General features: G+C 48.4%; 1 protein-coding gene across 2 annotated transcripts in view; it reads left to right on the top strand.

Annotated features, from left to right (window-relative positions):
- PWWP3A (PWWP domain containing 3A, DNA repair factor) overlaps positions 1 to 18,244 on the top strand; it is a 653,378-nt gene that overhangs the window by 523,460 nt on the left and 111,674 nt on the right. For both annotated transcript variants that reach the window (XM_069646781.1, XM_069646772.1), the window contains exon 11: positions 12,151 to 12,201. In XM_069646781.1, coding sequence (XP_069502882.1) covers positions 12,151 to 12,201 — 51 coding nt within the window. The remainder of the gene's footprint in view (positions 1 to 12,150; positions 12,202 to 18,244) is intronic.

Here is an 18,244-nt window from a genome sequence, read left to right as displayed (position 1 = left end):
TTCTTTTGCCTTTTCCCTCCCTTTTTAACTAACTTGTTGGAGTGCCATCTAACGTTAAGCGCTCACCTCTGTTTGGAAATAAGTGGTGTTAACTTAGACTTGTCCAACAAATAACTAGCGATGTACATATGAGTAATATTGACTGTGTTTTTGACTTACTTACCTTTTCTGTGCTAGTGTAATTTATGAGTGTGTCTTTTAAATAAATAAGTATATACTTTTACACCTAGCTCTGGTCAGTGTTTGCTTGTACTATTGTGCCTCTGTACCTATTATGTATGCTCTGTATACTACCTGACTCTTCTTGAGGGAAGTCTGACTGCTCAGCCACAGCTACCAGGTAAACCTGGGTGGTACAGACTGCTACCAAGTGAGTTTACTGCCAAACACCTGTAGTCTTCAATCTTTTGCAGTGGTCCCAGAGGGAACTGCACAGGTTTCTGTCTAACAGGATCAAAGGTATTGTTCCTGTTCTAACCTTTTCTCCTTCCTTCTCCCTTTTTCTAGGAGCCCGAAACTGGAGGCGGGCGTGGCAGAAGGCTGGATGCAGACTTGCAGGCACGGTGAGCGTTACGCTGCTGGATGCAGAATAACGCGAAGCGTGTGCTGCTCTTTGGGCGTGGTTTAAATAGCCACCAAAGTAGTCCCAGGTAAGTATTCCTCCCCAGCCCCGCCTGAGTAAAAAAAATAGTCCCTAAGTAAAGTAGTCCCTTCCAAGCCTCCTTTGGCTTGGAGCTCTTGCAGCATGGTCTGCATCAGGTAAGTTTGCAGCATGGTCTGCATCAGGTAAGTTTGCAGCATGGTCTGCATCAGGTAAGTTTTAATCTATGAGCCTGGCGCCTATGGCGCCAGGACTGACTCTCCATATGAGCCTGGCGCCATAGGCGCCAGGACTGGACCCAAATAGCCCCTAGCAGGGGTTGTTGGGCTTGCTTAGGCTAACTTGATGCCTGCTTCCGGGGTTGCTGGACTTGTTCTGGGTCCCCGGGGGTAGGCATCGTGACAGTCCCCAGATCGATCTGTTTGCAACGGCGATAAACAGCAAGTGCCGGAGGTTTGCCAGCAGGATGCCCCAGCCGGGAAGCATGGGGGATGCATTCTCTTTCCTTTGGGAAGGCCTGTCTCTGTATGTGTCTCCTCTGTTGCTGCTGCTAATACGAGTCATCAGTCATCTCAGACTGTGCCGGTGCAGGATGATCCTCGTCGCGCCAGCGTGGCCGAGGCAAATTCCGTACCCGGACCTTCTCAGCATGTCAGCATTCCCTCAAGTCAAGCTGCCAGTGGTGGCAGATCTTCTCTCCAGGGAAGGAGGTGCAATCCTGCAGCATGACCCAGGATCGCTGAACCCAAAGGCCTGGCTCCTGCAGCAGTAGAGTTCGGTGGTTACGAGCTGCCTGCAGACTGCAGGGAGGTCCTCGCCAAGGCCAGGGCGTTGTCGACTCTGAAGTGTTACAGACACAAATGGAACTGTTTAACAACTTTGTGCCGGTCGCAGAAGATTAACTCTCTGAGGGTCACGGCTCCCCCCCACCCAGTCCTTCCGTACTAGTTATCTTTGGCTAAGTTTGGGCTCGCACACGCCTCCATCAAGGTGCATTTGGTGGCTATCTTCTACTACACCAGGTCTCTGGGATGGTCTTCTCTTTGGTCACACCGTCTAGTGAAGGAGTTCATCAAAGGACTGTTCCATTTGTTCCCGCCGGTGAAGGCGCCTGCCCCGCCGTGGGAACTCAACGTGGTTCTGACTAGGCTCATGGATGCCCAATTAGAGTCAATGCATCAAGCTCCGCTTAAGTTCCTTTCTTGCAAGACAGCTTTCCTCGTGGCCATCACCTCTGCCAGGAGAGTAGGTGAGACCCAGGCACCCTCCTGCAAGCAGCCTTGTTTGACTTTCCACGAGACGAGGGTGGTGCAGCGGACGCACCCCTCCTTCATGCCCAAGGTTCCGTCGGAATTTCATGCTTGAGAACAACAGTTACAGGTAAGCAACTTCCTTCCTGTATATTTTTCCTCCGTTGCCTCTCCTGCTGAGTCATCAATCAACTCAAACCGTGCCGATGCAGGATGATCCTCGTCGCCCCGGTGTGGCTGAGGCAGATTTGGTATCCGGATCTTCTCAGCTGGCGAACGTCGCCCCCGGTCAAGCTGCTGGTGGTCACGGATCTGTTCGGCAGAGAAGGAGGCGCAATCCTACATCACAACCCAGGGTCGCTGAACCTAAAAGCTTGGCTCCTGCAGCCTTAGAGTTCGGAGGGTGCGAGCTGCCTGCGGACTGCACGGAAGTCCTTGCCAGGGCCAGAGCATCACTGACTCTTAAGTTCCACGGGCACAAGTGGAAACGTTTTGCAACGTGGTGCCGGACGCAGAAGATCACCCCTCTGAGGGTCACAGCCCCGCAGTTTCTTCAGTATTTGTTGTTCTTGGCCAAGGTGGGGCTGGCGCTCGCCTCTATCAAAGTGCATCTGGCAGCTATCTCCCGCTACACCAGTTCTCTTTGGTCTCACCATCTCGTCAAGGAGTTCCTCAAAGGACTGTTTTGATCTTTCCCGCCAGTGAAGGCGCCTGCTCCGGCGTGGGAACTCAACGTGGTACTGACGAGGCTCATGGGGACCCCCTTCAAGCCTATGCATCAGGCCCCTCTCAAGTTCCTCTCATGGAAGACTGCTTTCCTCATGGCCGCCACTTCTGCCAGGAAGGTAGGTCAGATCCAGGCCTTATCCTGCAAGCAGCCTTATCTGACCGTTCCTTCATGCCAAAGGTTCAGTCGGAATTCCCCCTCATTGAGCCTTTGGTGTTACCTGTGTTCTTTATGAAACCTTCATTGCCAGCTGAAAGGCCTTTGCACTGGCTGGATGTGGCTTGTGCTCTGAAGTTCTATGTGGCACACACAGAGTTTCAGGAAGACGTCTCAACTATTTGTGAACATTGGTCCTGTGAACCATGGGAAGGCTTTGTCCAAGAACTTCCATCTCCGGGTGCTCTCCGGCTGTATCACACACTGTCATCGGTTGGCAAACCGATGCTGCCCGGCCGTCGGAGTGCCCATTCTACCAGAGCGTTCGCAGTGACGACTGAGTTCCTGTCTGGTGTGCCTCTGCTGAACATCTGCAGGGCTGCTACTTGGAGGTCCACGTACACCTTCAGAAAATTTTTCTGCGTCAACAGGGATTCCAGAGAGAAGTCAAGGGTCGGCCAAGCAGTGCTACGCAACCTGTTTACTTGAAGGTGAGCCTGTGCCAAAGGCAAGAGCAATTGCTTCTGTTGAGCCTTGCCACCTCCTGTGGTTGTGTAATGTTGTACTGCTATGTATTATTTATTCATGAGCATGTGAATACTTAAATGTAACTATTGTTCTCCAGCATGAGTTTGACATGGATTCACATGCAAACCCTCCCGCCGTCCCCTCTGCGACTCCTCTTGGTCATACTGCCACTTAAGTGCTTAACAAATCTGAAGATGGCTGCCAGAGGAGGGACTTGTGGAGAGGGCAGATATTGGCTGGGGCAGTATCACTCAGAGATCAATGATTGGTTTAGAGGAGAAAGACAGTTTGTAACTAAAACTGATACTTTTTTCTTTTACCGAGGATTCCCGGCATGACGACGGGGAGTATTCATGAGCATGTAAATCCATGCCAGACCCATGCTGGACAAAATGAGTTACAGGTAAGTAACTTGTTCCATTTTTACTACCTACCTCTGTTTATATAGGAATTTAAATGTATAAATCACTGTTCTGCACTCCAAAGGTCTTAGTAAAAGTTGATAGTATTTTTCCAAATTGTTACCAATTTTCCTATTGTTGTTTTAAGTTTTTTTTTTTTTTTTTTTAAGACATGTGTAGGGTCTCTAATAACCCTTTTTGTTTTTAGAACGCATGTACTAACTAGCTAATTACCTGCAAAACTGTACATCCCTTAAATACTTTACTTCTGTCAATGTGTATATTTTTCAGGAAGTGTACTGACTGATGTGAGGGGTCAGAAATGTGATGTGGACAAGTAGATGGTTTTCTCACAATTAGAAATTTTATTAAATAAGGGTGAGAAAACCACCTCACTTTCACTAACCTAACAAGGATTTCCCTGCGTATCAAACTAAGTGTTACGCTCACCTGGACCCCACAGGGGTGTCGATCGGACCCGGACAGCTGCGGTCTCCTTCAACGTGATGCGTAGTGCTGTCTGGACTGGCCCGCCTAGTCTTGTCTGCTGGACCCGAAGAAGTAATTTCCTGCAAGTGGAGACAGGGATTAACCACCTGTGGGTTTTACTGATGGCCTCCCAACTGTACTCGCTCTCCCCCACTAATCACCTCTGATATCCCCTTAGTAACCTCACCTTATGTTCGTAAAAGATTAGCTCTCCATCCTGCGTGTCTTAGATACCAGTTACTTCACTGGTTTGAAGGCGTTGGGAGAGTTCCGGTAAGTATTGACTCTGAAGTCCCTGACGGGATTGGTAAGTATCAAGTTCAAAGAGTTCAATGTGCCCGATGTTCACTCTTGTCCCCTTCCTTCCTTAAATTGCAACTGAGTTCGTGAGAAGACGGTCTCGTAGCTGCTGCTGGCGTTCAGGTCAGAGTCTGTGTTACCCAACGCTGTCCGGTAACTATTGCATGCGTTAACGTGTTGTTTTTCTCCCTCTTTACAGATGCGGCATATGAAAATGTGGAGAGTTATGGAATAATACCGCCGGTGGTAAGTCTATGGTGGTAAGAGGTTGTATTTGTTGATTCCCTTGGCTCACCTTGTTTTTTCTTGTGTCCCCTAGGTGCCGGATTACGGCGAAGAAATGTTGGAGACAGTGCCAGATCGAAAGATGCTGTGAGAACTGGTGAGTATGGCGCCGTGCTGGAGCTGGCGAAGCGACGTGTGCAGGACTGATGTACTTTCCAGGTCCGGAGATGAAATGGTTCCGGAATTAAGTGAGGAATTTGAAATAAGTTCGTTTTCTAACCTTGTCCTTTTCTTCTTCTTTATTCTAGGAGCTCCGGATACGAGGCGGCCGTGGCAGAAGACTGAATGCTGGATGCTGGCTGCAGGCACGCCGGCGTGGCAGAAGACTGGATGCTGGCTGCAGGCACGGTGAGCGTCACGCTGCTGGATGCAGAAAACGCGAAGCATGTGCTGCTGTTCGGGTGTGGTTTAAATAGCCTCCAAAGTAGTTCCAGGTAAGAAGTTCCCTAGAGCCACGCCCGAGTAAAAAATAGTCCCTGTAACAAAATAGTCCCATCCAGGCCTCAAATAGGCTTGGACTCTTTTACAGCATGTTCTGCATCAGGTAAGTAAAGTCTATGAGCCTGGCGCCTATGGCGCCAGGACTGATTTCTATGATGAGCCTGGCGCCTAAGGCGCCAGGACTGACCCCAGACAGCCCCTAGCCGGGGCTGCTGAGGTTTAAACAAATGTCTGGATGCCTGCTCCCGGAGCTGAGGGCCTTGGTCCTGATGCCCGGGGGTAGGCATCATGACACTAAGACTAAAGGAAAACACTCTAATATCAAATGGTATCTATCCCTCATACTTGTACATACAGCAGAATCATACAAGTATCATATGGCTGTTCAAACTCAACAAAATAGGTGATATGAAAACAAATACCTTGTGATCATGTATACTTGTAACCAGGAACAGATCCTCTTCTCCATGATTAATGCAGTATTTTCCAAACCAAAGTTCAATCAAGAAATTTCTTTTCAATAGCAAAGTTCTGCTCCAAATGTAACACAAAATTATTTTCACTTCTTTAGTCTTTCACTTTGGGCTTGGATTGTCTTATTGTTAAAGAAGATTATCACTCTTCAAAATGATTGTCCAAAGTTTCCTCAGGCTTTTGTTTACTCACAGACTTTGTCTTCACACTGTCAGTATTCAATGTAACTGCTCTTCTTTGAAGAACAACAACTTTAACATATCTTCTTCATAAAAAATAATCGTTGTGGCAGGATGGTTTTACCACAGTTCATCGGAACACATCAGTGGACATTGACACTTTCCTTCCACCACAACCTTCCACCACACTGCAGTACTTAGATGTCTTCTTCATGGTCCACTAACCTGCCAGGACTAACCACTAATAGTCCCTTTCCTGGTATGCTCACCTGCCAGGATAAAACTCCTAACACTACTACAAGTACTCTGTGGTGAGACTTGCTTCAGACTTTCTATGCTTAGATCCTTGATGTGGAAAGTTAATCAAAGAAAATTGCTTCTTAGAAAAGTCTTTGACTTTCAACAGCAACAACATTGGAGTTCACAACTTCTTTCATAAGCGTACAGTACACATTGATGCAGTTTGTTCCATTGATTTCTTTGCCACATGCAATGCAGGTTATGGTCTTCTCCCCCATGGTGATTTCTACAAGGAGGGTGTTGGGGAGAATTCTCAGAAATGTGCCAATTCCTCTCTACCTTAGAGACCCCCAGCTCCGTTTGCTGGACTTTAGGACATTTTATCTCTTATGTATTTTTTTGTGTGATTTATACTGTTTCTTTTGACTTTGGAGTCTGACAAACTCCATAGGCATCATCTTTACATTGTGACATACAGCACCTTCAGTGCAGTGGCACAGGGAAATCTCTTAGATTTCCCAAAGGTTTAAATACCTTCTCTTGGTAAAACTACTGTTTCCAAGAGCAGTGAAGTGAAATAGACTTTACTTGCATTTTGTAACTTTCTAGACCCAGCACACACTATCTTACCATAGAGTGCTGGAAGGGGATACTTAGTATCCCCTTTCTCTAGTTTCTCATGTAACATTTGTGTTACCTTTTCTACAATTAATGGCTGGTGGCAGCGGTTTACTTTTTACTACCATTGTGTGTTTTTACCGTGGCCTGCCCATTTTGTCAAAATGTCCTTGTCTTCTTTTTTCACTATTTCTTGTTGTAAAGGTCCTTCTTCAGATTTACTTTGCGCGCCAAACCAGGTTTGGTCCCTTTGTTCGTTTTGTCTTTGGCGAGATTGACGAGTTAAGCCTGCCTCTGGTTCCCGTGTGTCTGGCAGGGGAGGAAGTGAGAGAGGTGTCCGAAACTCCCTGTGCTTAATCCCCTTGGTTACAGGAATGCACCCAAAGGAGATGGGCTGGCTGGCTGTTCGGCAAGGTCAGCCACCCTGCTCTGTGATTGACAGCTAGGCTGGAATGAATGGGGAAACCTGCATAAAAGGCAAGGTTTTTGGCTTGGAAGGCAGAGTCGACCACTGGACGAAGGAATCCGACGAAGAACTTGGAAGAGACGCCTGCTGCAACTCCTGGACCGTTTGTTTGCCCGGTGAAGCCCTGCTGCTGTGCTGAAGCTCTGAAATACGTTTAGACTAGAGAATCCCTGCAAGGACGTCCTCTCCCCTTGAGTTGGTGGAACCAATCAACTCCAAAGTGTACTCGTTTGGACATCCTCTCAGAGCTGGCTGTACTTCTGCTGCTGGAACCGAAGTGCCAGGGAGAGGAACACCAAATCGAGTGAATTGCTTTTAAGTTGGAATCGAGCGCCAGGAAGATCTTCAACACTTTCCTGAAGCAGGACTGATCAAGCGTGAGCCACCTCAGCTGAGTGCAAGGAAAGTCTGAAGTGGTATACGGGAACCGCAGTACTGCTATTTGCTGTCAGACGCGAGGAGCTGAAACCGCGAAGTGCCACTGAATTGAAGTTTGCCCATTGCTGCCGCAGACCTTCCCATTGCAGTGCAGGAGTTTCCAGACGTCCTCCCTCTTGTCCCGACAACTGAGGCACAGGAACATAAGGATCTGCAGAGCTGTACAGGAACAGAAGCCAGCTGGAACTATTTATTCTAACCAAAGGTACAGTAAAGTCTAAGAACTTACCTCTTGTGGTGGTGCCTTACTTGTTCTCAGTTGAGACTTGTCTTGGTTAACCTTGCAGAGTTGCTTGCATCTTTGCCCCTCACAAGCCTCCCAGCTGGTGACCCTTCAACTGATCTTATTTCTACAAACTTTTCTAAAAACATTGTGCAAGTCTTTTACTTACCTGCAAAGAAGATCTTGAGCTCCCCTAGACTTTGCTCAACTAACATTGGCTGTCCTGTCTCCCTGAGCGACTCTTCTTACCTCTGACTTTGTGTCTTTACCCTTCCCCCAGGAAAGGGTTATTTTACTTTGCATTGGAGGGTTCAAAAAGTACTTACCAGTTTTATGAAGTATTTGTTAACCTGTGTTTTATTCCCCCATCTACCCTTTACACTAAACTCAGTATTGCTCTAAATGTAACAGTGATAAATCAATGTCCACAGTGTCCTAGCTATTTTAAGTCACCTGAGGGTGTAGGAAGTGTCTGTGTGTCATCCCCAATGGGTATTCTCTGATTTAGAAAAACAGAGTGTGTTTTGAAGTGTATTTTGAATTATTGCATGTTTTGCTCCCTTCTGAAGAAGGCTTATATAACTGACTGTTAAATAAAATATTAATTGTTTAATCAAGAAACCTTGTGTGTAAGTTATTTGGATACTTATCACTGAATCTCTGTGTAACCACCCAACTGCTCACATTGACCCCTCTTGAGATGAGCCTGGCCGCTCGGCCACACTACCAACCTGTATAGTACAGACTTATACCAAAGGTTGGGTTCCTATTGCCAGGAGGTCAAGGTTACTGTAGTCTCCCAAAGAGTACTGCACACAATCTTGCCCAACATTCTACAATATCTGTTATCTGCAAGTAATGTCTCTTATTCAGGTTTCCTTTTTTAGGAAAGCTGCATCCCCTTTTATTAATAATTGCCTGTAGATTACATTCTTCTCCACTTGCTTTCTCTCAGTATGAATAACATGCCGGAATTGCTTTAATTCATTAGTTCAGTATTCAAAAGGGTTTCTGGTAGCCCGCGGTCTGTTGCAGATCGGCCCGGGGATACCTACTGAAGGCCAACTCGCTAGTCTTTCCCTGAGCTTCCGATCGATCCGCTGCTGCTGCTTCAGCTTTTCTCGTTGGGTTCTGGGCGTCTGACAGCTACTGTCACACTCCCGCAGCCCGTGCCTTTCGAAAAGGAAGTCTGCCTCGCTCCTCACATGCTCCGGTGAATGCCAACCACCGGCGTTGGACGGCAGCTCAGGAGAGCTTATCTCTCCAAGGGACAGACAGCCACAGCGCCGCTCCCCACTGCGCGTCCTCTGCTCTTCAGTGTCTTAACTTCTAGGACTCTCTCTGCACCGCGTCCCGCTACAAACACAGCGGTGGCTGCGGCATCATTGTCTTTCTGGTTCCACTACTGCTTTCTAATGGTCTGCACCTGAAGGGGCTTTAAATATTCAAAACTGCTGCTCAGTTGTGGGTCATTAAAATCACTAGACTGCACAGTACAATTCTGCACCTCTGATCCCCTCTTCCTCGTCCCAGTACCTAGAGCATTATGGGATTTTAAGTCCCTAATATTCGTGTTCCTTTTTACATCAAAGAACTCAATTTTCCAATAGGCCATTAAGACCGTGGGATCATTAGGTAAGTTAGAGGGTTCTCCCAATTCTCTTGATCTGTGTCCCCTCCCATGTGATCCTCCTGCAGAACACCACCCCCAGTGTCAGGATCAGGAAGCGTCTGCCTGCCCCATGCCACATGAGAAGGGTCTCTGGCCAGGGTCTTTGGGATGATCACCTCTGATTTCTCACAGTGACCACCCTGCTCCCCTCCTAAGAGTAAAGTCTGGCTGCTCTCACAATACCAAGCAGAGTGTATGGTCTGACTTGGTGATAAATTATACCTAACACGACAGGTTGGTTTTAGAAAAGGTCTAGGAGATGGTTAGCGACTGTGGTTTGCACCTTGCAATGACTTCTTCAGGGTAAAGGGAAAAACTGGTAATGCTGGCGTTGTCCAGACGCTTAGGGATAGGATATTGACCATAATATGCAATACTGCTGTTAGACGAAGTCTGCAGGGAGGTGCTGGGTACGTGTTAGGCAGAAACCTGTGAAGTTCCCTTAGGGACCACTGCAAAAAATTTAGGACTACAGGTGGTTGGCAGTAAACCCAATTGGTAGCAGTCTGTATCACCCAGATTTACCTGGTAGCTGTGGCTGAGCAGTCAGACTTCTCTCAAGATGAGTTAGGAAGTATATAGAGTATACACAATAGGTACAGAGACACAGTAGCACAAGCAAACACTGACCAGAGCTTTGGTGTAAAAGTATATAATTATTTATTTAAAGACACACTTGTAAATTACACTAGCACAAAGAGAGATAACTAAATTCAACACGCAGTCACTATTATATATATACAACCCTAGTTATTTGTTAGACAAGTCTTAATGAGAAACACCACTTATTTTCAGACAGAGGTGAGCGCTTAACATAAGATGGCACTCTAATAAGTTATTAAAAAGGGAGGGGAAAAGGCAGAGTTATGCAAGCACACAAATCTTAATACTTTTCAAAGAACCACAGTGAGGCAGGTTAGGCAAAGTCTACTGGGGAGCAAGGAAGTTCAAATGCCAGACCCACTCTTAGAGAGAGCAAGCGAAATGTGTCCAGGATCACACAGTGGGGTTATGCCCAAAGAGTCTTTGTAGAAAGTTCACGAAAGATTGAGATTAAGTCCTGAAAAGTTAGTTACCAGGCCTCAGGCTAGCCCAGGTTAGAAAGTCGAGGATTTACTGTTACCCCGAACGATCTGTCGCAAGGGAAGCCAGGCGGGACACAGTACCTGAAAGTGGGAAGAACGCTCCAGTGGGGGCAGTTGTTCCTGGCAGCGGGCGCAAGTCAGTGTTTCGTCCAGAGGAAGAGGAGGTCTCGACGTGGAGGAAAGCTGCAGGTCGTTGCGCTGCCAGGGAAGAAGAGTTTCCCGGTTACAGGTACCACCCTGTTCTTCGCGGTAGTGGTGATCCGTGGTGTTCCGGTTGCTGGGGTGCTTGGCACGGGCAAGGTGGCCACAAGATGGTCCAGGAAGGCGAAAAGACGGGCAAACTGGTTATCCCCACCAGTCAAAGGAAGAAGACTCTCCGGGCTGGAGATCTCCTCTGTCGTCGGGAAAAGTGGTGAGACGGTTCCGCAGGGCTCCACCGGTGGTGTCATCGTTGCAGGTCGGCTCGGCTTTTCCCTCATCGGATTCCTTAGGTCCTGTGGCGACTTCTGAAGTTCCAGTCCCCAAAGCCCTGCTTTTATGCAGAAAACCCCCATTAATTCAGCCTAGCTGTCAGTCAAAAATGCACACAAGAGTGCGACTTGAGTTGCAGAGGCAACTCAGTCCAGGGTGCCTAAACCCCCTCCCACGCCCCCTGTGGTACCCAGACAGAGTGGCACCACTTTTGGAGGCTTCTGTGGAGAAGCCCACCAAAAAGTGGAACAAAGGGCTCTAAGTTTCGGCAAAAATTACCAACCGGTGAATTCATATTAATTTAATAAACCGGCGGTATGTTCGAGGCTATATTAAAAAGTGGTAGCCTCGAACAATGGGAAAATCCCATAGGAATATATTCGCGGTCGAATATAAAAAGTAGTATCCACTGCCACCAGCCAAAACTCAGTTGGGGGGGGGGACTGAACAGTGCCCCCTCGGACAACAGACCCTGGGGCAATCGAATTGCCCCGACCAGTATGTCCACAATATGATGGTTTGTACTGGTTCTGTTCACAATTTGAGACTAGTAAAGCCAATGGTGACTTTACATGCCCTGGGAGACAGTAGTCAGTCCCAGGGTATGGAGTCTATGTTTGGGGGTTGCTGTGACACCCCTGGGTTACGGCACGGAGAGTGCTGTGTAACCCACATACCAAAAACACATGAAGCCCTATGGGGTAAAGGACCCCATAGCCCATAAAACACATACAACGTCAAAGGAACACCTCAAATCATGTCTAAGAGTGGGAGGAAAAGAGTCTCACTCTTAGCAGGAGAAAAAAATAAACCCCAAAAATCCAGCAAAGCTGCTGGGGGACTCACTAGGTTTGGGAAATTAGCCTTTACAGAGAATTCTCCCTAACAGTATGGTCCACAGTTGTCAATGAATTGTGCAGGATTATATACGACTGATGATGTTGGAGGTCTCTAGGATGTTGTGGGTGCTACTGACCTCTGTTTAGAATGATCTTCATGTGGCTAAAGGAATAGATAATGCTGGAGGTTGCCATGGTGGTAGTGGTCACTGCTGTTAATGATGCATCTCAACTTGCCACTGTCACTCACTTATTCTTGTCTTGCAGGCTGCAGTTCATTCTCTGGATCCTTCATGGAGTATTGTGCTGCTGAAATCAGTAAGTGTCCTATTTGAAGGCCAGCTGTTTTCAGACCTTGAAACAACGCATTTTGTTTTGTATCGAAGGGTTGGCATTCTGCCAAAAAAGGATTGGTTGCCACCTCTTATTAAAACACACAAAAAACCTTCTCATCACATTAAGGTAAAGAATGTGCACTCTGCCCTCCTTCACCCATGTACCGATGTGTATTTCTCACATGCCATCAGAGAATGATAGTGGGTTAGCCAGTCTCCCCAGTAATGATCATCTCACCCAGAACTTGCTCTGAAGAGCTGCATTGGCCATCTCCCACTGCCTAATGATGTTTTTCATTTCAGCTCACTCCAGGAAGATCGGCATTCCCCATGCTGATCCTAAATGTGTAGATGTGGTGGTCTTTGTAGACAACCTATCATGATGATCGGCACCTCCTCGTTGCTATCGGCACAGCTCCTCTCTATCTTGCAACTTCATAAACTTAACAAAAACATAGTGTAATGTTCAGAAACTGTATTTCGAATGGATTGTGTCCTCCAACCTATTCCATATCTTTGACATGTACTGTCCACAGCTGTGCACTTCGGAAACGTTTTCAGCAGAGGGCGTCCTGCGTCGATGATGTTAGGTCGATGTCCCTCGAAGGCCTCCGTCGAGGGCGACGTCACCGGATGTTATAAATAGGACGCACGGCGCCCGTAGCCTCAGTTCTGTTTTTTCCGCAAACATGTTTGCTTTGAGAACTCGGTGTACCTCGTGTGTTTCATCGCAGAGATGTCTTTTCCTTCGACCCCTCCGACTCTGCTGTCTGGCTTCAAGACCTGCATGGACTGCAAGTTGAAAATGTCGATCACCGACCCACATCACGTTTGTTTGTGGTGCTTGGGCGAGAGTCCCGACACAGACGACTGTTCAAAATGCCAGTCGCTGACTGCCAAGGACTTGCGGGAGCGTAAGGGGAAGCTCCAGGTAGGTAGGGGTCCTAAGCCCAGGAAGTCCCGTACTTCTAAATCGAAAACCAAAGGGGTGTCCACCGACGATTCGAGGGGTGACTCTCCGTGTCAGGAGGAGGCCCGGGGTTCTCGGTCCCGGAGTGGTTCCTGCCATTCTTCTTCGTTGCGGCGTTCTCGGAAGCGCCGTCTCCGGTACACTTCCCCGTCCTCCTCAGAGGATGGAGCCGTGAGGAAAGTGGCATGCCTGACTAAGTCCTTGACTCCGGAGGAATGGGCTGCCTTTAAGGAGCAGATGTTGCCGATATTTCAATTGCAGGGCACGGTTCCGGGTACGCCTTCTCACGAAGCCAGCAAGGAACGGTCTTGTACCGTGGCTCCCACACCTTCGGGCTCGGGTCCGTGATGCGACTCGCACCAGGAACCTTCGAGGTCCGGTTCGGACAAGGCTTCGGATAGTCGCAAGAGACATGCTTCCAGGTCACGGTCCTCGTCTCCAGCGAGACCGCTGCAACCTGCTGAGAGCTTGAAGCCGGCGTCGACTCGGTCGGCACCGTGTCTGTCCAACTTGGACGTCAACGCTTTGCCGTCTTACCAGCCCACGGCGCCGTCCGCACCAGTGTCGACGCCAAAGCCTTCGGCGCTCACAGCGCCGAGGTGGTCAACGCTTACCGCGTCAAAGCCTTCAGTGCCTTCAGGTGTTTTTGCCTGCAATTTCCCATTGGTGTACCCTGATTTGGTGGATTCTCCAAGGAAGGCTACGACAAAGTCTATGAGGCCAGTTTAGGACTGCAGGCCCTCTTCTGTCCCCACGCCAGTGTTTCAACTTCCTCTAGATGACATATAAAGAGGAAGAAATGTCTGAATTTGTGGACCCTGTAGAGCATGATGTGGCTCCTGTCTTTTCTGGAGACAGTCAATCGGAGGAGTTGAGGCAAACCCTTCATGATGCCAGTGGGTTGGATACTTCTCCGGAAGTGGAATTTGGTAGGCCTGAGCCTGGGGCTCATGCTGAGTCTTCGTACAGGTTTCTCATGGCTAGGGTCTCGGAGTATCTGGGCTGGTCCAGTCCTCCTGAAGACTTCTTGCAGGATGATCTAACAGACATTTTAGATCAAGGTCCGTCCTCTGACCCGGTGTTAGTTTCATTTCACCTTACAGAAAAGGGTGGCAGCTGCTTGGCAGTCACCGGAATCTCTTCCAGCTGTTAATAAATCATTGACAAAGTACCGCCCTTCCATTAGCGACCCCAGCTATTTATCCACTCACCCCACTCCCGAGAGTTTGGTGGTTCAGGCGGCTATGGCCACCTCGAGGCAGGCAGCGTACCGTACCATCCATCCCTCCTGATAGGGACGACAAACGCTTCGACAGTTGGGCTAGGAATGTATTTTATGCGGGGAGCATGGCATTGAAATCGGCCAACTCCACTTGTGCTTTAGCAAGATTCTCACACACTCTGTGGAACTGTTTCTTTAGCGGCTGAGCATATTCCCGAGGGGGGAGCAAAGGGATGGGTTCCTTGCTCTTGTGCAAGACGTCAAAGGATGCCATGTGCAAATCCCTTCAGTCGGGTTTGGATACGGCTGACAGTGTTAGTCGGTCCATGGCCGTTATACGCAGATCTGCGTGGTTGCGAAAGTCTGATTTTGATGGCGCACATTAGTTTGGCAACAAGGCTGACGAGAGCCTTGAGAGGTTGCAGACCTTGAAAGCTGTGGCAAAATCTTAAAGCGCAGCTGTGCGTCAACCTCTGCCTTTTCGTCCTAGGGGACAGCAGTGGAGGCGAGGTTCTTTTCGTTACTACTCCTCCTCTGGTGGAACGAGAGGGGCGCCAGAGAAAAAGTACCCGTGGTGGACGGGGAAATAGAGGTGCGAAAGCCGCTCAGGCCGCTGTCTCTGCCTTCAGGCACTGCTGCAGCTGCTACAAAACAGTCATGAGGCCATGTCCTATGGTTCGCCGGTTGGGGGCAGGCTAGCTCAGCATCTCGAAGAGTGGCGAGCCATTACTTCGGATGCGTGGGTTCTGGACATGATACCCCTTGGCTACTGCCTTCCCTTCCTACCCATGGCCTCACGACAATCCACCGGGGAAACTCTTTGAAGCTTCAAGATCTGCTCCTTGTGCAGGAAATCTTAACCCTGCTGGAGAAAGGCGCTATAGAACTTGTGCCTGTAGCGGAGAGGAACAAGGGATGGTATTCCCCTTATTTTTTGATCCCAAAGAAAGACGGGGGAGTGAGACCCATCCTGGACTTGCATTGGTTGAACAAGATGGCTACTCTTTCTCAAGTCCTCCAGGCCCTTCAACTTCAGGATTGGTTGGTGTCTCTGAATCTACAGGATACTTACTTTCATGTACCGATTCATCCCAAGCACAGAAATTACCTGAGGTTTGACTGTAGTGACGGATGCTTCCCTCACAGGATGGGGCGCCTATGCCAACGACTTGACCGCCAGCGGTCGTTGGTCTCCGTCGGAGTCCAACCTCCACATCAACCTGTTAGAGCTGAGGGCCATCAAGCTAGCCCTGAAGGCTTTTCTGCCATCTGTGCGGGGGAAGAGTGTCCTGATCATGACGGACAAGACAGTGGCCATACATTACCTCAACAAAAAAGAAGGGGGTGGGGTCACTCCCGTTGTGCAGAGAGGCAATGCAGCTCTGGATCTTGGCCATCCAACAGGGAATTTTGATCTCGGTAGTTCATCTGGCCAGAGACGAAAATGCAGCGGCGGACGCTCTGAGCAGGCAGAGCACAATCTCTCACGAGTGGGAGTTGGCTCAGGAAGTCCTTCTGGAGATCTTTGCCCTTTGGGGAACCCCACAAGTGGATCTCTTTGCCACTAGTGTCAACCGAAAGTATGAGAGATTCTGCTCAAGGGAAATTTCCTCTGAGAGGACCCTTAGGAGACACGTTCATAGTGGCTTGGTCATTCCCTCTACTGTACGCGTTTCCTCCAGTCCCCATCATTCCTCAAGTGTTGCAGAGGTTCGGTTCCCACATGATCCTAATTGCTCCAGATTGGGCCAGGAGAGTGTGGTACCCGGACCTTCTGGAAATGTCCATCTGCCCTCCACGCTGTCTTTCCTACCGAGAGGAACTGCTCTTGTGCGAGGGGGGGGGTCAGGTTCGCCATCCAGAGGTCAAGACTCTCAACCTTCATGCTTGGTATCTGAAAGGTTGAGGTATAAGGATTGGGACCACCCGGATGACGTGATGGAGGTGTTGCTTTCGGCCAAGCGGCCTGCAACATAATCCCTGTACCGTAGGCGACTGGTGCAGAGGTCACAATGTTGATCTTTTTCATTGCTTCGTTCCTAGATTTTTGTCTTTCTTACTTTCATTGGCCCACAGGGGCCTTCAAGTGGGTACCATTAAGGGTTACCTGGCGGTGCTGTCTATCTTTAAGCGCTTGTCTGAAGGTGGTTCTCCCATCTTTCTATCCGCCTCCTCATCCTGGTAAGGAAGAGGAGCAACTCCACCGGTTGGATCCTAGGAGAGCTCTGAGCTTTTACATTTCTAGGATGTCCAGGGTCAGAGTGACAATCAACTCTTTGTAGGATATGCTGGGCCAGGCTGTTACCAAACAGACCTTGTCCAGGTGGATTATCCTCACCTTTACGGAGTGTTACCGATTGGCGGGTAAGGACCCTCCTGAAGGGTTGCAAGCTTATTCCACTAGGGGCGTGGCTACTTCTACCGTCCTCCAGCGGGGTGTTCCCTATTAGGAATATTTGTGATGCCGCTACATGGGCTTCACTCCACACCTTTTGTTAAGCATTACTCCCTGGATACAGTCCATGGTCAGTATATGGCCTTTGGTAAAGTGGTTCTTTATTCCGCCATCTGATTGGGTACTCTAAATTATTTTCCCTCCTCCACTTTCTGGTACTGCTTTGGGAGTCTGTCAAAGATGTGGAATACGTTGGAGGACACAATCCGTTCGAAGAACAAGTTCTTACCAACTGGTAACGTTCTCTCGACTGGATGTTCCTCCAACGTATTCCACTTCGCCCTCCCAGCCTGCCCCTCTGGAGAATTTCCTATGCGATTGCAGCTAACGTTTCTGCAGGGCTATGTGCAGTCAAGCAGGCATGAGACTGGTGCCACACGTTCTGGGGGAAAATACTTAAACTGAGGCTACGGAAGCTGTGCGTCCTATGTATAACATCCGGTGACGTCGCCCTCCACGGAGGCCTTCGAGGGACATCGACCCAACGCCATCAATGCAGGATGCCCTCTGCCGAAAAAGTTTCCGAAGTGCACAGCTGTGGACATTACATGTCAAAGATGTGGAATACGTTGGAGGAACATCCAGTCGAAAGAACGTTACCAGTTGGTAAGTAACTTTTCTTCTCCCCACTATCAGCAAACCTGCTCCCTGTGACAATCTGTGCTTCTTTTCCCTTTAATGATCTGCACTGCTCAATGATGATCTGATCCCCGAGTCCTATGTGGCATTAATAATCCCCTCCAGCTCATGGTAATAAGCAAAGCATCTTAGCCCAAGTCCCCTGTGGCGGTCTGCACCCCATTGCGCCATGCTGATAAGCAAAACTTCCATCCAAACCATGCACTTGTTCCCCATCTTCCCAGCTGGTCGTCGAAAAGTTTTATGGCCAAATGCACTTTGTTAGGTGGTAGGGGAGAGGATCTGAGAAATGAATTCTGATCATTCACACCCCTTCAGAAACCATGGCATGGTATAGGCAGAAGTTGTCCCTATTATTCATGTCCTGGTTTTACCTTCTAAGATTACTTATCTAACAGTTTCTGTTTCTAGAAGCAGAGCGCACTGCTGCCGTTTCTGTATGCATCTCCTTTGGCACATTATGGAAGAATACCTACTCTGTGTTCTTTACTATGTGAATTTATTCATGGAATACATTTTATTTTATTTGTTGATAAAAGCCCATCCAGTGATTAGCCATAACATTCTTTGTACTTTCTATGGCAATATTGTGAAAACATCCATACTCCCCGAGACTTGGATAAAAGCTCGATAAATACAAATCTATAAAAGGGGAAAATTCAATTCCACAATTTATTGTCCTGATCACTTTATATTAGGAAGTGCAATTATTGCTACTTAACTTCAACAAAGTATATATC

The sequence above is a fragment of the Ambystoma mexicanum genome, chromosome 1p (assembly GCF_040938575.1).
Source record: "Ambystoma mexicanum isolate Mex_15411 chromosome 1p, UKY_AmexF1_1, whole genome shotgun sequence".
In the NCBI taxonomy this organism is placed as follows: Eukaryota; Metazoa; Chordata; class Amphibia; order Caudata; family Ambystomatidae; genus Ambystoma; species Ambystoma mexicanum.
The sequence above is the reverse complement of the archived record's forward strand: the minus strand, read 5'-3'. Positions and strand labels throughout refer to the sequence as shown.